The sequence below is a fragment of the Sardina pilchardus genome, chromosome 15 (assembly GCF_963854185.1).
Source record: "Sardina pilchardus chromosome 15, fSarPil1.1, whole genome shotgun sequence".
Lineage (NCBI taxonomy): Eukaryota > Metazoa > Chordata > Actinopteri > Clupeiformes > Clupeidae > Sardina > Sardina pilchardus.
Window position 1 is genome coordinate 4454702 of NC_085008.1, and position 24242 is coordinate 4478943.

A 24242-nucleotide genomic window follows, 5' to 3' on the forward strand; every position below is an offset into this window, starting at 1 on the left:
TCCTTGCCGGGCCCAAATGCTGTGGTCCTTGAGATAATGGCATTGTCCAGATGGTCACTTGTAACCAACTACCCTCGTGACCTTCTGACAATTTGTTGTTGAGGCCTTTCCGCTTGATACAATCAAGAGGGGACGAGGCCTTAAATGCATAGAGAACACACAGAACGGGAGTCTTAGTCGGCCACTGCCCTAAGCGGTGAGCTGCTGGGTCTCCGGGCTTGTAGTTTTGAAACTTTGTTAGCTAATGTCTTACCATATTTGCAATCTTTAAACCTGCCTTTGTCTGCTTGCATTGAATTGTTCTTACTACAAGAGCATGACTTGTGTTATGACTGTGGTGAGTTATTTTTCTTGTGAGACTGGCCAGTAATGTCCCCCTTCCTTGGTCATCATGGCTGCCATTAATTCAGCTCACCGCTTCCCATGCAGTTCATTAGGGCAAGGTAGGGGTGTGCACACTGACACTGTCATGATGTAACACACCCCACTTTCGACATTCGATTACTTAGATCCCATTATCCTCAATACAACCCCATGCACCAGCATCAAACTCTGCCGCCACCTCTGTGTAGATTACATTTACATTTTTGTCTATTTTTGTTGGTGTTGGTCAAGACAATCCATTACGTCGAAATGAACCAATTTCTTTGTAGCCTAGTGATTTGCATAGCCAGTGTGCGGGGGCAGACAACATTTCCACTTGGGATGTGTCTGTGCTGCCATATCGGCACCAATTTGTGCACCCCTTAAAAGGCTTGAAGAAGTAGACAGAGTAAACTGGACAGACAATAACCAGTTGGTCCATAACTGAACAACATTGATAAAACCTCCCTCCTGTGAAACACAACCCAGGTCACAATTACAATAGAGAACATCATCTGGGAACCAGGGCCCTGTAACTCAAAAAAGCAAACGTAAATGTATGTGGATGTATCAGGTTATGGCTGACAAACTTGTAAATCATAACGACCCAGATGTAACTGAAACTTGTCACAATAAGTCACACGTAAGATTCACAGAACTTTAACTCAAACTGTAACTCGAAAGAGAAGCAATCGCAAATGTTGTGATAACAAGGGAATCAGTGTCTGCTCCCCCTGACAATGTGACAATGACCTGTGAATTCTGCTGCCACTGCCTTCAACTTCTTTGAACAGATCAATGGCCGGAAAAACGAGAAAGCCTAACTGGGCATTTCCCAGAATTCGGGTCAATTTATGTCCACTGGGTGTAATTATATGAAAAACAAACTAAATCTAATAAATTTGAGCACCACTAATTAGTATAAACAAAACCAAGCATAGACTTTTTTTTATGGTTGCTCATACTAATTATTTTAACACATTTTATTGATGTTTTATGGTACAAAAACGATGTTTTGGTGTTGTCCCACACTAGAGTTTTTAGATGTCACGTCATATCTCAAACATTATTTATCACAAATTAATAAAAAAAAGTATGCATATGAATTAAATGTTACCTGAACTAATAGACTACATCCACAGATTAAGCATATATATGCATTTATACTCTATTTTGCTCTATTTATACCTGTCCCATGGTTTTGCCGTCATTACCATCACACTCTACATAGAGGCACTTTCCTACTGTTTTTTCATCAAAAATGTATTTGGTAGCCATGGTAACATAATATCATAGTGGAGCACATGGATTTCAAGCTGCAAGACAGATGCCCTAATGTCCAGAAAAGTGACTAAATCCACTCTTTATTCTTCGTGTTGGGCATGTACACTTATTATGCGTCATTACCATACGTGTTGTATTTCTGTATTTTAAATAATTTTTTGATTCTTTTTTGTCACTTTAATAGTTAAATTGTGTACATTACACATAGAAAGCTAGCTACACTTGCTTAGTCATCATCTTTGCTTTGGAAAGCTAGTTTTTTGACAAAAATGTCATTACCAGCACAGTCATTACCAGCACATTTCCATCAGTGATTTGTCATCACCGCCACAAAATGTCATTACCAGAACTGCAGTGTCATTACCATCACAATACATATTTTTGGCAATAAATGATGTATAAATTACAAAAATATCAAACTATTATGTATTTTTGACAATGTTGGACAGTCTAGATGATCACTGTATTAGTTTACTATCAGTGATTTGTCATTATCACATCAAACTGTCATTACCAGAGCTGCAGTGTCATCACCATCACATACATATTTTTGCCAATAAATTAGGTATAAATTACAAAACTATCCAACAATTATATATTTTGACAATGTTTGACAGTCTAAATGATCACTGTATTAAAAAAGTTTTGATTTATGGCATTTCCTTAAAATAAGCTTATATTCAAAACTAGGGTAGATTGATGAATCAGAAATGTAGATACTAAAATGACTATAATTCATCTTCCAAGTAAAAAACAACAATACCATTGAGCTAAATATGAAATAGATTTCATTAGAAACCAGAAAATGTTTTAAAAGCATTGATTTATCATTTAAGCTTCATTTTTTTATATATTTTTGATGATGTGATGGTAATGACACATTTACTTGACATAGCTAAGAAAATGGCAAAAAATAATAAATTCCCTTATTGTATGGTCTCAACCAAGCTCATAACGTCACTCCTGACTAAAGGACTATTAATTTGATGTATACCAATTAGTCAAATTTGGAATTGTGATTTTCAAAATTTCAGCAACCCAATTTGACCCCTAATCTGGGAAATACCCAACTATGGCTGAGGATAGTGAAATAATTGTAAATAGCTGGGTGATGAGGAGCAAGACAAGGGCTGGCATGAACGCAAGCGACAGTCATATATAGACTATCCTAGGTTGTTCACTCATGGCAGCGTTATGTGTGGTCTGAAGCAGTCGGTTTTTTATCCTTAAGTCATGTTACACGTAGACTTTAATTACAAGTGTACATTTGAGTTACAAGCGTGTCTTTTCACGATAGGCTTACAATATGAGTAAGGCGAGCATGCTTCGAGTTACAGCAGGTGTATCACATGTTGAAATGTCACAGGTCATCACAAATGCGCTAATAACTGTCCACTGTAGGAAGTGGTCAGGTCAGGTGTCACAAAGGCCTAAATGTCAGAAGTGCTAGATATTTAAGGAACTTGCCATTACCCTCTCAGCAGATCAAGTTTAGCGTTTAACACCATTGGACAAATAGTGGGGCAAACTATGTGACTGTGTGTTTGTGTGTGCTGCTTTCTTTATTGTGACTCTATCCAGGTAAATGTCCTCCCTCTCTGGTTTCCATGGTAGCCAGTAATTCGGTTCACTGGTCCCCAGTTGGGTTCATCAAGGCTGGCTGCCTAAAAGGCTTGAACAACAAGGTCTGTGTGCACTGGGGTCGGGTAGGCTATCTAGAGCTCCCTAAAAGGTTAAACTTTTTAGTGGGCCTTTAAAACAAAAATCAAGTATTTACACAAAATGAATAATAATAATAATAATAATACATTTTATTGATATAGCGCCTTTCAAGACACCCAAGGTCGCTTCACAAATGAATTGAAAACACAAAATAGCCAGGTGCCAGACAGAGCGGCGTATTCGCACAGCGTTCCTGTACAGACATCAGACATTAGACAACCACAAACATAGAGAAAAATGAGGTAAAACACTAGGTGTCAATAATTCACAAGACACTCGTTTAAGGTGGACAGATGCACAATAGCACAAGGACCACATAATCAGGGCATTTACACACCATACCGACCTCTAATGACTACACATGCACACTGAGGTTAATAATAGAATGCAAGCATGAATACATCATATGAATATTGGACGCACTCACACTGGATCATCAGTGGGTGATCTCAAGAGTATAGTTGTAATGTATGAATGAATGTTCACCTCTGTCCAAGGCAACCATACACAACAAGACAGTGCCTCCTGTTCAGACCTCCTTTGTCTGAATACAAAATAATCACATGTTTATCCACAGAATGGATCAAGTCAAGTCAAGTCAAGTCAAGTCAGAATATGCCATTTAGACATGTCCTTGTAGGCCTACTAAAGGGCAGTGCTAAATAACATTAATCATCTGGCAATGTTGAAATTGAGTTTATTTGTGAAGAACTTACAATAGCCTAGGCTAACTGAGAATTTGACGATTTTATAGGCTACTGCTTAATTGTTTTAATTTACATTTTCTAGTTCTGTTAATTTTAGCATTTAGTCTGGGAAATGGCCAAGTCTGCTTTGCATGAAAATCACTGTCATAGGCCTTTCTTTAAATAGCTCCGGACTTCAAGTGAAAAGACTTTTACGTAAGCATTGTTACAGGTTACAGCGTCATTTATGCTCTTCAGCACTTAAAGAGGGCGTGACAAACATGAGAAATATGATCCGCATGCACCATGATTACATGCAAAACCTGAAAAGTGAGTGGAATGAGCCGGTGAATGGTGAACCAAAACTGTCCCTGTCTCAATATTCGTTTTGGAATTGCTGTAAACATCAAACTCTGATGGCCAGTTGATGGTAAGGTTCCAGAGAAATAATGGATGTAATTCTCAAATGCGTTGTGAATGTAGGCTAGATGATCCTGATGTGTTGTCATCTGATTATACAAGCTTCAATTGGAGATTAATTTTGAGATTAAACTTGAACTAGGCTAGCCTACTGTACTAGACTTCCGTAACAGAGGTGAATGCCTGACCATCTTGGCATGCTATCTGCATTTTGTGTTGTATTGAGGCATGTTTTTGGTAGGCTACATATGTCGGCTTGTTTAAGATCAGTATCGTCAGCTTGGTTTGATTCCCCCCCCTTTTTTTTCGAGGTTACAGTTTTTCTCAATTGTTTACACACAATTTCTGGTACTTGAGACACAATTCCCATAATATGTAGCTCATGCACCAACCTCCTGAACCGATTCTGCTGAACTATAAGCACAATTTCTGCTTTACACTCAAATTGCAGTTCTATAACACACTGTTTTCAAAACACTACACACAATTCTGTGCATTAGACACAATTTTCATGAAGAAAATCTCTTGTTTTCACAAAGAACACACTGCCATTCAAATGCTAAAGCTAACTGCCCTACCATGCACACTGACTCATCAGATGGGCAAACTCCTGTCACACAGTCTTACAATTAGCAATCAGAGCTTTAGTATTACAGTAGTAGTACAGGCAGAGGCAGAGCCAGAGGAGTGAGAGTAAGAGGAGGAGGATGGGGAGGCCAAGGACCGTAATCTCTGATGAGATCCGAGCCACTAGAACATTGCAGTGCTGCCGCGTATCAATACAGTACAGTACCGGACAGTACAATACAGCTCAATGAGCACAGTAGAACAGTATTGCCTGTGGGCTGTTCTGTAGGACTGTAAAAAATAAATTATGTTTCAAGTATTTGGGGAAAGTAACCCGACTTTGTATTCCTACACAGTTTACAGTATTTTACTAGTTGTTTGTCAGCCAAAAGATTACCAGCACAAGGGCTTCTGTCTCCTGAACAGGAAACTGAAATCATGAGCATTGCCCTAGAAAAAACGGCATAACACTACGGCAAATACAAAGAAAAATAATGGAAAACAATGAGATATTTCAAAATATTGATAGGGTAAGCATATCAACTTACTGTATCAGCTTATCTACTGTTTGTAGTACTGCTTGTAGGGTAACACTGAGCAAAAAAAGGCCCAAGTCATTATAATGAATGGAGAAGAAGTGTTTTCAATTCATCGCAGTGTTTTACACTGAGCACATCAGTGTTCAACTGGTCCATATAAATGTCTTGATATATGATGGTTTGTGTGTGTCTCTTGAGAACAAAACAGCATTTTGAGGAGAAATTACATTGTTTTGAAGGTAAAGTGTCATTTTGCAAGAGAATTGTGGAGTTTTGCCCATTGTGTGTGTTGTTTTGGATTTGTGTGTAGAGTTCTGAGAATATGAGGCATGTTTTCAGAAAATGTGTGTTAACGATCGAGAAAAACTGTAAGACCTAAAAGAAAACTACATTCAGATATGACAGTCACAGTCATATCTGTGACACTTCTTGGGCAGCAGGTGGCAGTGTGTGTTCATTTTTCGCGCTAAATTTTCTTGGAGGGGCAGATTGCTTTACTATGGCAAGCCTTTTCACTTTGAAAACCAACATATGGGACTTTCCACTTGTGTCTGTCATACAGTAGGTCTACATGACTTAGATTTTACAATAATGCACTAGTCCTTGTAGACTTTCTTCAAACCTATTTGACTTTTATTCAACCAATGGATTGAGACGGGAAAAGGCTACTGACAATGTTCTGCATTGATTGATTGGTAGTCGGTAAGACATGAGAGCAAGTATGGATGGCTTTCCATAATCACCCTTCTATTGGGAGTACGAGCAGCTTGACTCCAGTCGGTGGCAGCTTTGCTCTGTTATGGACAGTCAACTCGCCGGATAGGGCTAATACCTTCTTGGGTGGAAATCCCGACAGTGAAAATTAACCAGCGACTTGGGAGTTGAACTTTGTATCCACCTGAAATCATCTGCGAGAAGATGATGTCGCTGTACTTGGAAAGTTAATGTTTAATTTCTGGGACTGAAAAGACTTCCAAGGTAATAACAGCGTCAACGTTAACTGTGTTTTCTCTTCGCAGTTGTTCTGGCTGCAGGAGGGCGACAGCTAGCTTACAATTTGACTGACTAGTGCCTGTTAATAGCTAATATGTTTTCACGCACTCGTGTTACCTTGACGTTTTAAAACTTGAAGTATTCCCGACAACAACAAAAAACATGTGTTTACAGTGTTGTTCGAAAATTGCCCGTTTTAATAAGAGGAACGTTTGCTAGCATAACCAGCTAGCCTGAAAAGATACTGTTGCAGCAGCAGCTGGTTGGCTAGCTGGTCAGATATTCACTAACATTGTCCTAGCCATTTAGCTAACAGGATACCTGCAGGCATTTGTTGAATAACGTGAGTTATTAGTAGTGTGTCGTCTTCAGGAATGGCTTAGTTTGTATTCAATGCGGTTCACGTTGTTGAATCTGCAAATTAACATTAGTGAAACTGTTGATACTAGGGGATCTGAGCTGCAGTCGAGTCACGCTTTTTGTCAAACGTTTTAGTAATTTGTCTAACCAACTAACACGTTAGCTATATATCCTGTCGATGTCACTGCTGTCAGTTTAATGCGAATTATATCAAACTGATGATTTGTAAGAAGGGATCACTTTGATGGACACAATTTCATCCTCCAATTCATACTTCAGTATCCATAATTCTGCATGGAACCCACACATTTGCGTGTCGTGTGTGCAGAGCATAGACATAACAATTAAAGTCAGTGTCATGACATAGACATAGATGCATGAGTGTATCAGTTGTGTTGGTTTTGATTAGTGTCAAAGGCTCCTCCTTTCTTCTAGAGATGCCTTTAACAATGTCTTATTGTTGTTTACTTTGATAGCGGGCTGCATTGCAACAAGCCAGCCAGCTGGGCACCAAGCCAGTAACGTTACACACAGCTCTATCTGCCGTAGCCAACTGGTCTCTGTCGATGTACTGTAAGGCTGGTTTAAACGTTGTCGGTGATTAAAGTAGGATCCTCGCTCAAGTAAGCTTAGCCTACTTCTAAGTTGATAGAATTGTGTTTATCTGTTGAACATGGTAGGATAAATTGATCAGACTACATCAACCTGAACAGTGTGTGATAGTTTCTGCAAATCATTATGAAATGGAAAAATGCAAGAAATTCTATGCATGTTCTCCAGAAGAATCCAATGTGGAAGCTGAATCCCTTGTCTTTATGTGAGGTGTCCCCAAGTCCAGCTAAGATGTTGTACAGACAAACCAAGAGATAGGCTATACTCAGTGAAACTGTTGGGCTTTAACTATGTTGGGCTTTACTATCTTTCACGGTGCATGAACTTCCAGGAAAGCGCTATTGCAGTCTGGCTGGGCATGTTCATTCTGTGATGATGTGGTTGAAGCTGCTTCGAGATGCAGAGAATCACTCTTCCTCACCTGACCCTGTCTGAGAGCTAGTGGTAGTGTCAGGCACGTGCTGGGCCGGATCCCTCCTCCCGGCTTTGCAATGATTACAGCGGATCCACTTTGATCTGTGCTGATCCACTTTAGCCCACAGCCTGCTCTCAGTCAGCGTCAGGAGGCACTTTACTCAGGTGACACTGATGTGTGTGTGTGTGTGTGTTTGTTTGTGTGTGTGTGTGTGTGTGTGTGTGTGTGTGGTCTGTTTGACTGCACTTGCTGTAGTTTGAAAAGGAGTGGAGAGGATCTCATCGACACAAGCTGTTGCACTGCAGCCCGGTCAGGTGGTGAAGTACTGCCAAAGTAGACTGCGTAGTGCTCGATAATAGCGGTAGCAAATGTAAACACAACAACCGCTCACCTCTGCCATTCTCTCAATCTGAGATTGTGCGTCTCTTAGTCATATGCACTCAGTTAAAAGCCAGGTGTTCCCAGTCACGTTTGCTTTTTTGTACATTGAGGTTAATTATGAAGCTGAGTTGCAAGCTACCCTTTAATGAAATCACATGCTGTTCCGTCACCCACGTGTCTTTGGCACAGCCCACTAGCAGAGACTCTCAACCCACATCACTCTCACCCCATTCCACCCCATTCCTGGGTTGCTCTCAGCTCACTGGCTGACAATGGGGAGCTGAGAACAAATATCATCAATAAAATCACGGCACAGAGACATGGAGGCATGCACACAGACAGACGAGGAGTGCTAAAGAGGAAGAAAGCAGTCAGACAGTGGCAAATGAAAGAGGAGAAGTGAATGGCATAACAAGGAGACATAAACAAAACAGACAATACAAGACTGCTAGATTGGAGAAAAATAAAAGATGGGTGGAAAATGCCAAGGCAAGAGCAAGACAGTGATAGGGAAATGCAGATAGAGATCCAGCTTGTTTGAACTTGTCCAACGCTGTACACCTCAAGGTGTGTCACTGAAAGACAACCCACCACTACTCCTACCCCAGAGATTGCACTCACCCCTCTTTTGAATTCTGTGTCTGGGTAGAATACCTAGCTGTGGCTATGATCGTGATCCAGGGGTAATAAGTCAATATTATTTTTTTTTTTTTTTTTAAGTATATTTTTTAGGGCTTTTTTGCTTTTATTTGTAGAGGACAGTGAAGGGTGAGACAGGAAGTAAGTGGGCGAGAGAGATGGGGTGGGACTGGGAAATGACCGCAGGCCGGATTCGAACCTGGGTCCCCGTGGGCACTCGGACCCGTATGTGGTATGAGCGCTGTAGCCTGCTGCGCCACAGCGCTCCCCAATAAGTCAATATTATTGCAACATTGTGAGAAAGGCAACATATTTTTTCTCTATTTTTGGAGAAGTCATTGTAAACACACTAAGTAACTACAGCATAAAATCTGAATGAAAAGACTTATCACTTATCTCAGTCCCTGTAACATCCAACAGAGAGTTGTACTTTTGTGCAGCCCTAACAAAGGAAATCAACCACTGTCTACCACAAATAATTGGGAGGTGATTAATTCAAAGTCAATGCAGGGTTTTAAAGGATCAATACAGTATCACAACATCTTGATAGGCCTACTCAAGTGTATAAATATGTTCTTACACCCCCAAATACTTTATTGCAGTCATAGCCTGTTGCTTTAACCGCAACAATGAAACACAGTGTGGTTTTACAGGCCTTGAGTCTGTGCAGCTTCATCTCTACCTCGCTGGTCTCTCTGCTCTCTCCCTAATAGTGGGATGGGAAGCCTTCTGGGAGCACTGCTGATGAACTCGCTGCTGTCCAGATCTGTGTGAGTGTTTGTGTGTGTGAACTGGGAGCCCTTTCTTCTCCACCGACACCCACCCCACCCCCCGCTCACTCCCTCTCTCTCCTACACACACACACACACACACACACACACACACACACATTCACTCCCCTAGGCCAATGTGAATGAGTGTTGTAAGTGAATGGCTCATTGAAATTCCCAGTTTTTCCTCTACATTCCACCGTACATTTGAAAAGGGCACACCACAGCGAAAGAGTGGAAGCGAGAAAGAGAAAGCGCTGATGGCAAATATATGTTTGACAAGATGAATGGGAGGCTGTGGATTGAATCTCTATTAAACTTGAGAATGCTGTAGGTGTATGTGTGAGAGAGAGAGAGAGAGAGTGAGAGTGAGCGAGCAGTGGCAAAAGTGCTGTCTTGCAAATCATACCCTGGTATTATTTTCCCTGAGAAATCCACCTGACCTTTATGAGAAAATATATTTGTATGAGAAACACATTGTTAGTTGATACTGCCCCCTTTGAGATTAGTATTAATGTTTTCATTCTCTTTTTTTGCTGCACTTCTGCTCTTTTTGTGTATATTTATTTGCATGTGTTTGTGTGTTTAGTAGGCCTACAGACGCAAGCTTAGTTTCTCTCTCTCTCTCTCTCTCTCTCTCTCTCTCTCTCTCTCGATTTTTCCCTCTCTCATTTGTGCAAACACACACACACACACACACACACACACACACATATACACACTCACACACTCACACAGATGCAGAGCAGTGGTGGAGGAAATGCCATGGCTGGTTTCGCTGTGCTGAGTCCTGTGTTTGGGTGGTACACCCACACTGTTTCACAGGGGACATCGACTCCACTGTTCGACTCCACTGTTCAACTCCACAGTCATTCTTCTCTTCATTTGTTATGCTGTTTTCAACCTCTTTGCTGTTCACTCCTTCATCCTAACTGTCCCCTCCACTTTCTTCTCTTAAGAAATGAACATCTCTTCCATAACTGGAATGCTTGAGGCACAGAGAACATGACATTGAGGAGGATGCAAAGGGGGTTGTCATCTTCTGAAAATAAGTGCCTTCAGTAAGCATATTTTAAATACAGTGCCCAGACCCTTAGACTAATTCCTTAAAAAATAGAACGTCTGTCTCTTTTAAGTTTCCTCTCTTGTGGCCTGACACAGGCCTCGAAGAGCTGGGAAGTGAATTTATAGTTCTTACATAACTAGTGCCTGGACCATCTGGGCCCAGCATGAAGTGTGTATGAGCAAGTGTTTGGAGAGAATGTGGAATGTGCCCAGCACTCGTTCAATTTTTTGTTGTTGCTTTTCATTCCTCATCCTCTCTGTGTTGTGTCTGGTGGGTACTTGTACAGCTCCATATCTGTGTGCTTTCAGTGACTGGATGGGTTGGTGTTGAACTTCGGCTAAAATAGGGATGAACGATATATCGCCGGCGATATAAATATTGTTTAGTTAACGGAATTTCAGACGATAATTTTCGCCGATATTTTGTAAGCTCTACATGGTACATTCCTAACTGAGCCCCATCTGGCCACACTGAGCTACTTGATTTTGGTTGGCTACTTCTTCCTCAAAATAATGTCAGCGGTGTTGTTGTTTTTGACATTTCTAACAACATCTTTTGGATCTGCATTGGATCTGTATAGCCCCAAATCCTCTTGTGAATGGTCCTCTGTTGAATCTATGAGGTCTAGCCCTCCTAGAACAAAATATTTTCTTGTGCTGGTGTGTCTGCACTTTTCTACTGCTTATTAAATGCTGTATTGTAAATGTCCCCTTCACTTTATACAAGTGTTTTTCAAGAGCAATTATCAGTCATCATATGGGTATTGGCCACAACAAACTACCGTAATAAATACCGTTGTCACTGTGGGCCCAAAAATTCCATATCGATGCATCTCTAGTCTAAAGTTTGGGATCTAGGCCCATAGGCTGGAAGATTTCACCCACCCTTGTCGAAGCCTCTCACATCCTGGCCAGCCTGATTTCCTGACTTTAAACCTTCACTTCAGCTGCAGCCATATACCTCCGCTAGTACTTTGTGTGATTTTGGAGAGCATAGAAGAAATAGAAGTGTCGTGGTGTTGGATCTTCAGATGTTATTTCTTGTCTTGTAATATAAGACAGACGTAGCAAATATCATTGAATCATTTAAAGCGAGTGTCAGATGCCTTCGTCTATTTAAAAAATGCATTACTCTTATTGTGTTGAGACTTAAATCAGTATTATGATATCATGTGTCTATCAGTAGGTTTATTTATGTTACGGAATTACAGGCAGAATTATCCAAGAGCATCTGTCTTCATTGCCAACCTTGCAAAAGTTTGGCTGGTTCATCATGAGTCTGATAAAGCTTTTTAAGGAGCTTAGTAGTATCTTCTCTCTGGTATGTTTTCAAGCCTCTCGTATTTCATCTAATTCCTCACACACCCAATGCATCACTTTTCTTTCCTGTCTGTCTTTTTCTGAGACTGAGGGTTCTGAAAGGGATAAAGGAAGTTTACAGTATAGTACCTGTCCTGCTGGCTAGAGTTATGTTCACACTGGCTGCTGTGACCTAGGAACACACACACACACACACACACACACACACACACACACACACACACACACACACACACACACACACACACACACTAGATTCATGACCCCTGTGCTCATGTATGTTTGGAATATCTGATGGTTATTCACACATGACCTTTGTGTCCACATGATGGGTTAGGTGTATCAGGTTCTCCCATGGGTATTACAGTCAGGTTGGCCTTTTGTAGGATTTGAAACCATTTTATGCCGAGTTTAATTTTGCAATGTCTTGATATCTGTGTCCACATTGATGATGTTACATATATTTATTGTACATCACATATTATTGATGATGTATTTACTTATTTGGTTTGGACTGGACCCCAGTATTATTTTAGTATTTGATATGTTTTTTTTATGGTTTGCACTTTGTGGACCTGATTAAGGCCTGGTCTCATGGTCTGTGTCCACAGCCTGCCTGGTCAGTAAATCTGGAATTTCTTATTTTTTAAGCTGATGTGTACCTCATGCAAAGGTAAATCAAGTTGACCATAACTGCTGTCAGAGGTTGTACATCTTGGTGCCTGCCGTAACTTTGTGTCATGGGATAGCGGCCCTAAACTTGTTTGGAACTCTTCATTGCTTGCTATGCATATTTGCCTAGAGTCAATACCAGATATCATTGTTTTACACGTTGTATTACTTTTATCACAGTCACTCTCTGTTTTAGATTTCTAACCAGGCCTGTCTAGACAGACTTTTTTTTCTGACATGGCCTCTTTCAATTTCCCTTCATCTCTTTCTCAGTCTCTCTGTTACTCATCCCTCCATCTCTCACCCGTCCGCGAACCGCTCTGCCTCTTGATTCCTCTAAAGCACTCAGTGAAAAGTTTGGCCTGTGTTTTCCTGGGTTTTTCCAGACGGGACTAGCTTACACACAGGGTTTGGAGAGGAGGTCAGAGACGGGGTCAGGGCTGCTTGCGCTTAAACACTGGTAGACTGTTTCCTGTTTTTCTGCTCCCTGCAGGATACTTTGGGTGTGTGTGTGGGTGGATTTTGTAGAAGTAGTCTTGTTGAGCCCCACAGCTAAACTTACTCCCTTGTGTCAGCAGAAATGATATCAGGTCAACCTCAACTCCGCTGATTTAAAAAGAGGGGAAAAGTGAAGAAATGTAAACCCTTTCTCTAATATCCTGATCCTCCACCCAAGGAACCAAAGATGTGATGTAGGGCTAGCGTCCCCACACTCACAACACCAGACCGCAGGAATAGCCAGACTATCAGAAGACCTCATGGTGTTGGAGTCCAAAGAGAAGGTATCCAGAGATGAATAGAAGTGTCAACAGGGCCAGAAAGGAAAGAATGATTTGTTGCACCAAAAAGGAAGTCGGTTAGCTTCGATGGGCAAAAAAAGCAGATGACCGAGAAATTGAGCGAGAGTGGAGTCGTACAGGAACCTCTCAGAACCAGACAGTTTTATATCTGAGGTTGAGAAGAGGGATCTGTGAAGGTCCAGGCTGAATGAGCTACTGCTGGCAGCATAAAAGAGCAAGTGCACCGTGTCTGCTGGTCACATGGCGTTCTCAAGCACAGTGTTTAGGGCTCTCCATTCCCTTGATGTTTACTTTTGCAAATCAGGCTAAGTGCCTGCTTCAAGGGTGCTGTGACGCAAGGGCCAGTTGAGGATTGTACCATTGCAATGGTAGAACGGGGGATTCTCTTAACTGCTGAGCATCTGACAATTCTCATGGGTGGTCTTTAGAGCTAAACTTTTTGTTGTTGTTCTCTTCGCCAGTCCTGGAGCCCTTCTAAGACAGGTGCAAGATTATCTGTCTCCCAGGACATGCAAATCTCCCCACTGTTTTTATTTTCTAATTAATCGTTCCCAGCTGGAGAAGAGGAGAAATCAAGCACCATTGTTACAGAGAGAAAAGAGAGACTAAGAGAGAACTCTCTCCATCATCACATTCTATGAAAATGAGTCTGGCCTTAGTTCTGTTGCCAGCGGTGTCATTTTCTCAGTCCTTTCTCCTCTCTCTCTCTCTCTCTCTCTCTGTCCATGTCGATTTCTCTTTCTCTACACTCTACATAGTTTTCAGTGCCCTTCTCTTTCGATCTTTCGCTTTCTGTCTCCCTCTGTTTCTCCAAAGCAGCCCTCTCACTATGCAGCCGATCTCTTCTGCATGAATAATTTAGAGGGACGGTGCAGAGAAATGATGCCGCTACATTTTCCTGAACAAGCCTGCCACCAGGCACGCTGCAAACAGAGACTCCCCTGAGGCCGGCGGAGGGCATTTAATCCTAACAGGTGTCTGCTAGTAAGTGACCTCGTCTTTGAGTCTGCCAGCAAGCGTAGGTAAGGCTGCCGCTTGTGCCATAATGAGGTGACAGAGTCGACAGTTGGGGGGGAAAAACACTTCCTTGATGGACTGAGGTGTGAGGATTATGTGGGTTATACGGCCATGACCTGTATGGATATGTTTGCTTTCCTGCATTTTTATTTATGCACAAGGAGGACAGGTTTGGTGTCTTCATGCAGCAAGGTTTGATCGAAGTTTGTGGTTCTGTTGACCATCCGTGTGTGTTCTTTACAGTAGGTGTGTCTGTGTGTGTGTGTGGTTTGCGCAGGCCGGTTTCTCTCCCTACAGAAAACAGCTGGCTATATTTACACTGGAGGGGGCCCAGGACCAGCTGGTCCTCCAAGAGGGTGTGTGTGTGTGTGTGTGTGTGTGTGTGTGTGTGTCTGTCTGTGTAATATATGTTGGGGGTAGGGAGGTGCTGCCTGACCATGGAGGGAGTTGCATGTAAGAGTCAAGTCAATATTTCCAGTCCCAGAGAAGGGAAAGAATGACATTTCAAGAAAAGCTAACTTTACTGAGGTAGCAGGCATTCAGAGACTGGGACTAAAAAGCTCTCTTCTGCTGTTATTACCCTCCTCCATAAAACATTTCTGTTTCACAAATGAGGACCTTCGCATGGACCGATAATTGAGTGCCTGACTGAAAGCGGGGACGGTTCTCAGTCAGCCTGTGTTTTTCTTCTTATGCCAGTGTTTGGGTCTGCTGTGAGTGGGCGGCTGTGGAAAACACTTGAGAGAACAATAGCCTGGCACAGCCTGAGCTTTTTTCACAGTGAAAATGGATCTGTTGTGGGTGCAGCAGCTCCAACCCCAGCTCACAAAGGAGTCTAATGTAGAAAGCCCCACGTCTTGGTGTGCGAAGGTGCCGTCAGGGCCTCCACGGCTGTCTGGCAGCTGCCTGTTTCAAATCAGTCATGCTTGTGCACTTTGTCCTTCATATCTTGGGTTTCCCTGCCAGGCCCCACCTCTTCCTTTTTTGCTTCCTTTTTCTTTCTATCAGCCTCCCTCCTTTCTTCCTTCCCTCTCTTAGCTCTTAATGTAGCTCTTCATTTTACTTTTCAGTGTTAAAACAATATGTAGTTGAGCAAGAGACAGAAAGGTTGCGTTGATTTCATTGTGCGAAAACGAAACAACACTTAAGTCACTATACGGCATTCGGGGACAATCAAAGGCAGCGAGTGGTAGGCTTGTTTCTCAGCTGGTCAGCGTGGGAAAATACCCTTGGTGTTTGTGGGCTGGGTTTGTGTTTTGTTTCGCGTCTTTGTCGGGTTCTGGAGAAGTGCTGTAGGCACTACGCAGACGGCAAGTGCTCTCCAGGAACTGAGGAGTTTCCCCCCCGAGGTCAGGCTTTCAGAGCCACAGCAGCAGCAGCAGCAGCAGTAGTAGTAGCGGTGGTTGTAGCGGCAGCTATAGTGTTTGAAGTTGTGGGGCGTGCTGAGGGGAAATGTAAATGAGCTGACAAATCAGCTGCCACGAAAAGAGCAGGAGGTTTTTTTTTTTTTTTCAAGAAGCTGTTTCTGTCTGGTCAGGTGGATTCCAGAGTGAGGCCTCGGCGCCTAGAGACTAACGAGAGGGAGAGAGAGAAAGAGAGCTCCACTGCGAAAAATAGAAGAGCCAATAGAAAAGAAAAGAAAACTCTACACCACATATAGAGTGCAAAAGACAAACGGAGCTGAGCACTCCATCCTGTCTGTGTGTGTGTGTGTGCGCCTGCATGTGGTTTGGTGTCACTGCTGCAGGTGCACTTTGACCCCCAGAGTGTCAGTGTGACAGACTCATGACTCGGCAGAGTGCCTGAAAGGGGTCAGCTTTGCGGAAACACATCCTGAGCTCCGTGGCAGGAAAACTCTTCCCGTGGACAAATGACAACTTGCGGTAGAGCCGGCAACCAGTTGAGCTAACTAAAACCCTCCCATCTTTAACCTCTCCAGCGAGATTGCTGCCCATTTGCTGTGTGCCCGTATGACTCTGCGCTTATGGAAGCGGAACGTGATTTATGAGGATTGTGCAGAAAAGGAAAACACGTTTCTCGGGTAAGTGCGTCTAAATGTAGCAGAAATGTGTTACGTGGTGGTTCACTTTTTAGCATTTTAAGTTAAGTGAGGCACTTTGTGAATTCTTGTGGTTATGGTGGATTGAGAAGTTCCAGCCATGTCGTTATTGTAGAACGTGCCGTGTTGTACAGAGGCTCTCTCCAGTGCCTGGGGTTTTCTGAGCTGTTATCAGAGAGATCTGAGTTATTCTTTTTGGCTTTGGAAAGTACTGACTCACTCAACTCCGATTAGGTATCAAACGGCACCTTTATTATCTCTGCTGCCTGGTTGTGAAAAGCTCTTTCTGTACTGGAGTTTGGTCTTTATCAGCCAGTGTTAATGTTACAGGAGGTCCTTGAGACCGCTGAATCACCAGAGCTTTTCAACTTGGCGTCCTTTCCTTGCTGTGTCTTGTTCTTTGATCACTGATTGAGGATGGCTCACTTCTTCTCCCCAACCCACGTTAATAGTTTGCGCTCTGCTCTGTATTTGTTCCTTGTGAAAGGGATAAGAGACCCACACTTTTTTTCATTTTGTGTGGGATGCACAAAGCATATGCTTATTCACTACATAAACTAATGGGCTGTATTTACAGTAAAAGGATAGTGACTGACCCTCTTTTATTCAGCGTGTTTGTTTGTAATATAAATCTGCGGACATCTTTAGCTTCAGAGATGTGCGAGCACAGCTCGGCACTGTACAGCAGAACAGCTGGTCTAGTTTTGTCCGATTTGCCTTGAGGTTATTTGAACTCCTGACCTAGACATTGAAAGCTTTGTTTTCAGCTGGCTAAGCCTAGTGGGTGGACTGGGAGGGGAGGCATGTGTAGCATAGAAGAAGAAGAGCTAATCTGTGGAGCTGGAGCAGCCTCCATCTTTGTGTCTGCAACTCTGTCCTTCCACACAGCTGCTCTCTCTGTGTCATCCAACAGTGAGACTAGTGTTCATGCACGTCATTTCAACTTCCCAATCGCAAATCCTGAGCTAGAAAAAACACTCTGAGAGCGCAGACCTTCGCCAAGAGCCTCCCGGATCTGGACGGTGATCCGGATCACCCTCGAAATGTGATCGTTTCTTCCTTGGGTCATTTCAGACCTTTCCTGAAAATGTCATCGAAATCCATCCATACGTTTTTTAGTTATCTTGCTAACAAATAGACAAACAAACCCAGATGAAAACACACACACACACACACACAGGTAACTAGCTGAACTAAAATAAATCAAGTAATTGGTTGAGTTGTCTATTCCACCTGGAGATGTGGGTTTGAGTATGTATATTTGTGAACTTGCAGATACCCAGTCCCGATACTGATACTGAATAAGTAGTATTTTTAGAATTTGTAATTCCAATAGGTCAGTCTTAAAGCAGATGACAAAGCTACCTATTAGTAAATGTTTGTCTGGAATGTTCATGCAGCTGTTTAGTGCATTTACTTTCAGCAGATGTTGCGGAAGTGTGCCGCTTTTATGTTGGTCTTTTGGGACTCTCTTGCATCACTGCCTAATCTGCCGACCTAGCGCACATCACACACAGATAAGCTACTCGTATGTGTAGGATCCTGCTCTATCTGTTCCTTTTTTTACAACAGACTGTTATAAAATGCTATTTTGAATGGTATCAATACATTGGTCTGAGCAATGACTTTTGACTTAAACTTCACAGATCGTGAGTCATTCGTAGAGTCATTCTACCTATACCCCTGACTGCTTTTATATCTGTTGTGCATGCATGCGTGTTTGCCTCGAGTCCAGTTGTGACATTAGTGGTGAATTGTTGTGGGACTCAGTCCAGTAGCAGGAAAGCCCAGACTAATAACAGGTGTAACAGTAATATCAACTCTGAAGGAAAGAGGAGCCTGCATGGACTGCCCCACTCTCTAGGTTATGCAAATCAGTCTGCGCAGCAATTAGTGCGAAATCTAACACCATCTGTCTCCTCTTCCCTCCCGCACATTCATCCCTCGGCTCTCGGACGCGCGGCTAAACAGCTTGTGAAACTCCGTGTAAGCACACCAATGTAGAGACTGTGGGTTGTGTAGTAGTGAGTGGTAGCTGTGTGCTATAGCAACTGTGTTGGTGTTGATGTTTGAACCTTTGAACCTCTGAACCTCATGCTGTCTGAAGTGTGACTGTCACAGGATCAAGGTGAGGGGGGGGCGGTTGGGGGGGTTTGACAGGTGTGTGTCAGTATTTTTGTGAGTGTGGTTAAGAATTGTAAGGTATTGTACTGATATCGGCACAAGTATTGAAGTAGGATTTGCCTCTCTGAGCCCTTGATTAGAAACCATAGCCCATAATTAGCCCTATTTAGAATGAGCTGAAGTTTGACTTTTTTGAGAGAAAAAAAAACTCTGCCCCTGTAGAAAGAACCCTAGAAATGACCGTGTGACTGTCAGACACCACCCACTGATTCCTGTTCCCACCTGTAGTGAAAGTCTACCTCCTCCCAAAACATTCACAGTTATGTAACTCGTTCCCTCCAGTGCTTTCTAGTGTTCTAGATCCCTTCCCCCCCCCCCGCTCCCCATTCATTATTCTCTTTTTTCCTCGACACAACAGGTGGCGACAGACAAGGTTGCAGGCAAGCTGAGTTCTACTCTCTCATGGGTGCGGAACTCGGTGTCTCACACGGTCAGTCAGATGGCTAGCCAGGTGGCCTCGCCCTCGTCTCTGCCCGCCCCTCCGACCCCCTCCGCTCCGCCTCTCGGATCTTCTTCCTCGTCCACGCCGTTGTCGTCGCCGGCGTTAACGCCGGCCTCGCCAACCCTCAGTCCCGACGAAGTGGAGCTGCTAGCCAAGCTCGAGGAGCAGAACAGGTGAGAGACACAACAGAACACACATACTGTACACCCCCCCCCCCCCCCCCCACACACACACACACGCGCACACACATAAAGATAAGGGTGCTAGCAAATGTAAGCCTAAAGCTCACAAACTGTCATATGCATGTAGAGACATGAACACACTATCATATAGGCAGTTAAATTGACATGCTGAACACAAACACACACACACACACACACACACACACACACACACAGAAAGGGGCAGCAGTACAGCACACCAACTGGATGAGGCTCACCGTGTCTGGGGTCTTGTCTAGTAATGGCCTTAATTACAGGCCTGTGCTGGCCCGAGGCTGTCCTCACCTGGGGTTTCCAGCCTGTAATTGGCAGCCAGTGGAGGGTGGCAGGGGCTGACACATGCTCACATGGCAGTTGTGGAGAAGCGGATTTGCCAAGCTGCCACAGTTTCAGCTGCTCCCGCCGCCGCCGCTACTGCTGCTGCTGCTGCTGCTGCCTTTGAGTCGCTCCCCTGTGGGTGTCATTAGAGGCAGGCGGCATCCATCGCTGTCCTCTTATGCCAGCCGTGATGATATGCTGTTCTAGCAGAATATGAATGTGAGGAATAAGCTCAAATCAGTTATTTTTCAAACAAATGTCCTGTACCCGCACTGGAGTTGTTGGCCAGGAGGGAACTTTCTGGAACGGACATGATTCATGGTGCTTGTCACCAATATTGTGAAAGATTTCTTTCCCTGGTAGCTGGGTGTGGTTGCAGTAAAACAAGCATCTTAAACCATTAACGACATGATATTAAATTGCCTTATAACCACACCCCTGCCGAAGAGAGTCACCTTACTCTGGTTAAGTGGGACTTGATTATCATGGTCATCTTGTGATTTGCACAAAAGTCATCATGAAAGGCCGCAGAAGATCTCTTGTATTACTGTCACAGTATTACTGTTCTGCAGTGGGCTGTGAATGGCAGAGCATCACCATATACGTGTCTGGCAGCAAGTAGCTATCGCAGTAGATTATGCAAGGCCGTTCACCGCTTGTGTTAACACGGCGCTGTGAAAAGCCACGGCACAATGATAAGATGGCAGACAGGCCAGAACCCTGAGGTGCTGCTATGTGGCATTATCTCTTTGAGAACACAGTGGCTTCGTGAGGGCCTGGACTGAGAGATGGAGAGAGCAAGCGAGCAAGAGAGCGAGCGAGAGAGAGAGAGAGAGAGAGATGGAGTCCATGCACATTGCACACACACACACCTCCTTTGCTCTCACTCTCCCTATTCAGTGCTATTCCCTATTTAATCTGCAGTCTCACCATGTGTTGACATGGAAACCGGTGTGGGATCTGCACCAGGAGGTGTGTGAAAGCTTTGTAATATTTGAAGGTGTGTGTGTGTGTGTGTGTGTGTGTGTGTGTGTGTGTGTGTGTGTGTGTGTGTGTGTGTGTGTGTGTGTGTGTGTGTGTGTGTGTGTGTGTGTGTGTGTGTGTGTGTGTGTGTGTGTGTGTGTGTGTGTGTGTGTGTGTGTGTGTGTGTGTGCATTAAAATAGGATGGTATCCCGTAAGGATGGGAAGCATGGAGGTGTGAGCAGCTGAGCTAGTTTTGGATGTGTTGGGTGGGTGAGTGTGAGACTCTAGCATGACAGACTGTAGCCGTTTACTGACTGCACAGATAGCCGGCGATGCACGGGCTTTTAGCCGGCTAGTCCCGATTGTACTCACTGATAGCCGGCTAATCGCCGAGGTGATTTACGCTGCCAATTGTCCTCCCCTGAGGGTACACATATTCCCGGGGCGACTGCAGTGAGCACGCGAGGCGGCTATGCGGCGGCTAGCTGAGACATGGGCGGAGCTGTCAACAACGAGAGTTGTGCACACACTGCTGAAAGACTTAAAATCAGCAAACAGCTGACTGACTGTATGCTGAGCACAGCTGTCAGATCATCATCATACTGTTCACATAGGCTATTAACACTGGTTCTTGTGGTCCATCTAGCACACTGTTCTTTCAAATGTCAATTAAATCGCCAAACATCTCAGCATTTATTTATTAATTGCTAACATATTGGGAAAACATAGCCATCCTGCTTTATCTACAGCCAGGATAAATTAGCTAGACCTTGGCTAGCTTGCTCAAATTGACAACATTTCGTTAAAGCATGTAGGCTAGGCCTATATCATACCCACCCTAAGGTTTAAGAAACATAACAACGTTGTCCAATTTTAGTTTAATGCATTTTTCTGAATTGGAGTGGTCTCCTTATGAGGGTAGGCTCTGCATTTTAAATGGCTAATCGCTAGTCGCGATTAGCATCGTTGGTTTAAACTTTGCAGAGCTGTTTTGTTGTTATCACAAAAATACTGATTGTAACTGCTGTTAGGAAGACAGTTTGGAACCTGGCAGACGTGAGGCAGTGAAAGGTATGCATTAGTCCAAGCGGAATGAGTGGAGAGTTGATATTGTGACGAGGCAAGAATTACTCTGTTAGGAAATGTTTATTACCAGATGAATATGAGGAATGACATTACATGGAAGTGGCCTGTTTAAGATCCCCGTGGCATAAACCCCTTATCCCACAACACATCAGCTGACTAGTCTAGTACACCTATATAATGCGTAACAGTCAACTATCTTATGACAACAGGCTGCTTAACCATCTTAGCCGTAGGCTACATTTCCCCCTTGCATGAACGTAACACAAGCATATCCGAGCCGCGCTACAATATTGTCACATCGAGCTAGCAAGTCTAGCTAGCCACAAACAACAGTGCATACCAGACTGTATAGAACAGTTGCATACTGGCTACTAATGACACTTTTTTACGGTCAGTGAATAGCACCGAGTGAAAATCAATGTTTGCTTTATATTTAGTGACAGTGGTGATGTCGTCAGTTTGGATAAGTAGTAAACTTAGTCAGAAGATCTAGAAATATCAAATGGAGGAGCAGAGAACTTGACAAAGAGCTGCGCTGTTTTGAGAATGACAGTAGTGTCACGAGACTTCGACGCCTATGTTGTTGTAGCCTACGTCACTGTTCAACTTCACACCCAGTTCTTACATGTTTACGCCTACACCGAGGCGGCTTTGGAATATCGCGCCTCTTGTCCTCACTGACCTAGCCGGGGAATGGCCGGTTAAACCTAGCCGCGGATGAGGCGGCGTTCAGTCAGTTAACGGCTACAGGGACTTCTGGAGCCAACACACCAGGGGGGCAATTACCCTCTCTCTCCCGAACGTACACTCCTTCAGTGTTCTCCAATCTCCCCTCTCTCTCTCTCTGTCTGTCTGTCTCTCTCTCAGATAAACCCTCACACACACACACACACACACACACACACACACACACACACAGAAACTCTGTCGATGTTCCTGGCTCTCCCTCGGCGTCTCAGCATTCTGCTGTGAACTAAAGGGACCTGCCTGCAGTTGTTAATGGCATCCTGGGGGAATGTGGAGGCTTTGTCTTTCAGATGAGCTGCAGTGAATGGGATTGATGGTGGAAGGAGGGGGAAAGGAACTGGGGGGAGAGGAGAGGGGGCAGCAGAGCTGTGGAATTTAGGCAGTTCAGTGCAGTTCACAGGCCTTTTTTTATGTGTGTGTGTGTGTGTGTGTGTGTGTGTGTGTGTGTGTGTGTGTGTGTGTGTGTGTGTGTGTGTGTGTGTGTGTGTGTGTGTGTGTGTGTGTGTGTGTGTGTGTGTGTGTGTGTGTGTGTGTGTGTGTGTGTGTGTGTGTGTGTGTGTGTGTGTGTGTGTGTGTGTGTGTGTGAGAGAGAGAGAGAGAGAGAGAGAGAGAGAGAGAGAGAGAGAGAGAGAGAGAGAGAGAGAGAGAGAGAGAGAGAGAGAGAGAGAGAGAGAGAGAGAGAGAGAGAGAGAGAGAGAGAGAGAGAGAGAGAGAGAGAGAGAGAGGGTTTTATTCAATGTGTGAAGGAATGATGTCACCACAGAGGTCCACTTCCAGAGCTGGCCTAACATCGTGACTCTCCCTCTCTGGTTTGTAAGTGTTTGTGTGAATCATCATCAGTAGGGACCGAGAAGGATGAAATGAACCCGTTTAAAAGAAACTCCTGACCTTCTTGTTTTCTATCAGTATGAGCCAGAGCATAAAACTATAAAACTCCCCTTCTCCACCACAGTGTCATGAGCAGAAGAGTGACTGTTGACTTGTTGGAGAAGAGCATGTCTGTATGTTTTGTGTGTGTGTGTGTGTGTGTGTGTGTGTGTGTGTGTGTGTGTGTGTGTGCTCAGCATCTTCACTAGATGAGGGGCATTCCATTGACACACCAAAAATGCATACCTACAACACAGTAGCACATTTACTCTCTCTGTCTCCCCGTCTTCCTCTTCCCCCTCCTCAGTCCCTTTCAGACTCACTCTGACCTCCACACCACTCAGACATGTTAGAGGGGCCTGCAGACACACTGCTCACTTTAACCTTTGACCCCAGCCCCCGCCCACATGCCAGCAGCACAGCTGGGCCCTTTTCACCCTGGCACATGTTGCCGTAGGCCCGGCCCCCCGTTACCCCCGGTGTGACTGACAATACCCCTTCATCTGTCTCCCTCATAAACCCCACCTGCCAGTCAAACAGAGAGAGAGCCTTCCCATTCCTGTCGAGAGCCCTTTCACAACAAACCAAAGCCAGACTCCGATGCTGTTTGTTTGCCTTTGAGAAGTTGTGACCGTTTGATTGAGTCTGTCCACAGTGCCAGGTGGAAGGGTTGGTCAGCCACACTTGAAAGCTTGCTGTCTTGATTTGTAAATGCTTGAGAGCGAACAC

At 43.9% G+C, this 24242-nt stretch overlaps 1 protein-coding gene across 5 annotated transcripts in view; it reads left to right on the forward strand.

Moving 5' to 3' along the window:
* The first annotated feature begins 4389 nt into the window (after positions 1-4389).
* Positions 4390-24242, forward strand: part of evi5b (ecotropic viral integration site 5b) — a 58682-nt gene continuing 38829 nt past the window's right edge. For 3 of the 5 annotated variants that reach the window (XM_062515619.1, XM_062515620.1, XM_062515623.1), the window contains exons 1-2: positions 4390-4485; positions 19227-19483. In XM_062515619.1, coding sequence (XP_062371603.1) covers positions 4483-4485; positions 19227-19483 — 260 coding nt within the window. In that variant the 5' untranslated portion in view covers positions 4390-4482. Of the gene's footprint in view, positions 4486-6358; positions 6560-16616; positions 16667-19226; positions 19484-24242 lie in introns of those variants that run through there. The other 2 variants (XM_062515621.1, XM_062515622.1) reach the window with 2 other exon arrangements.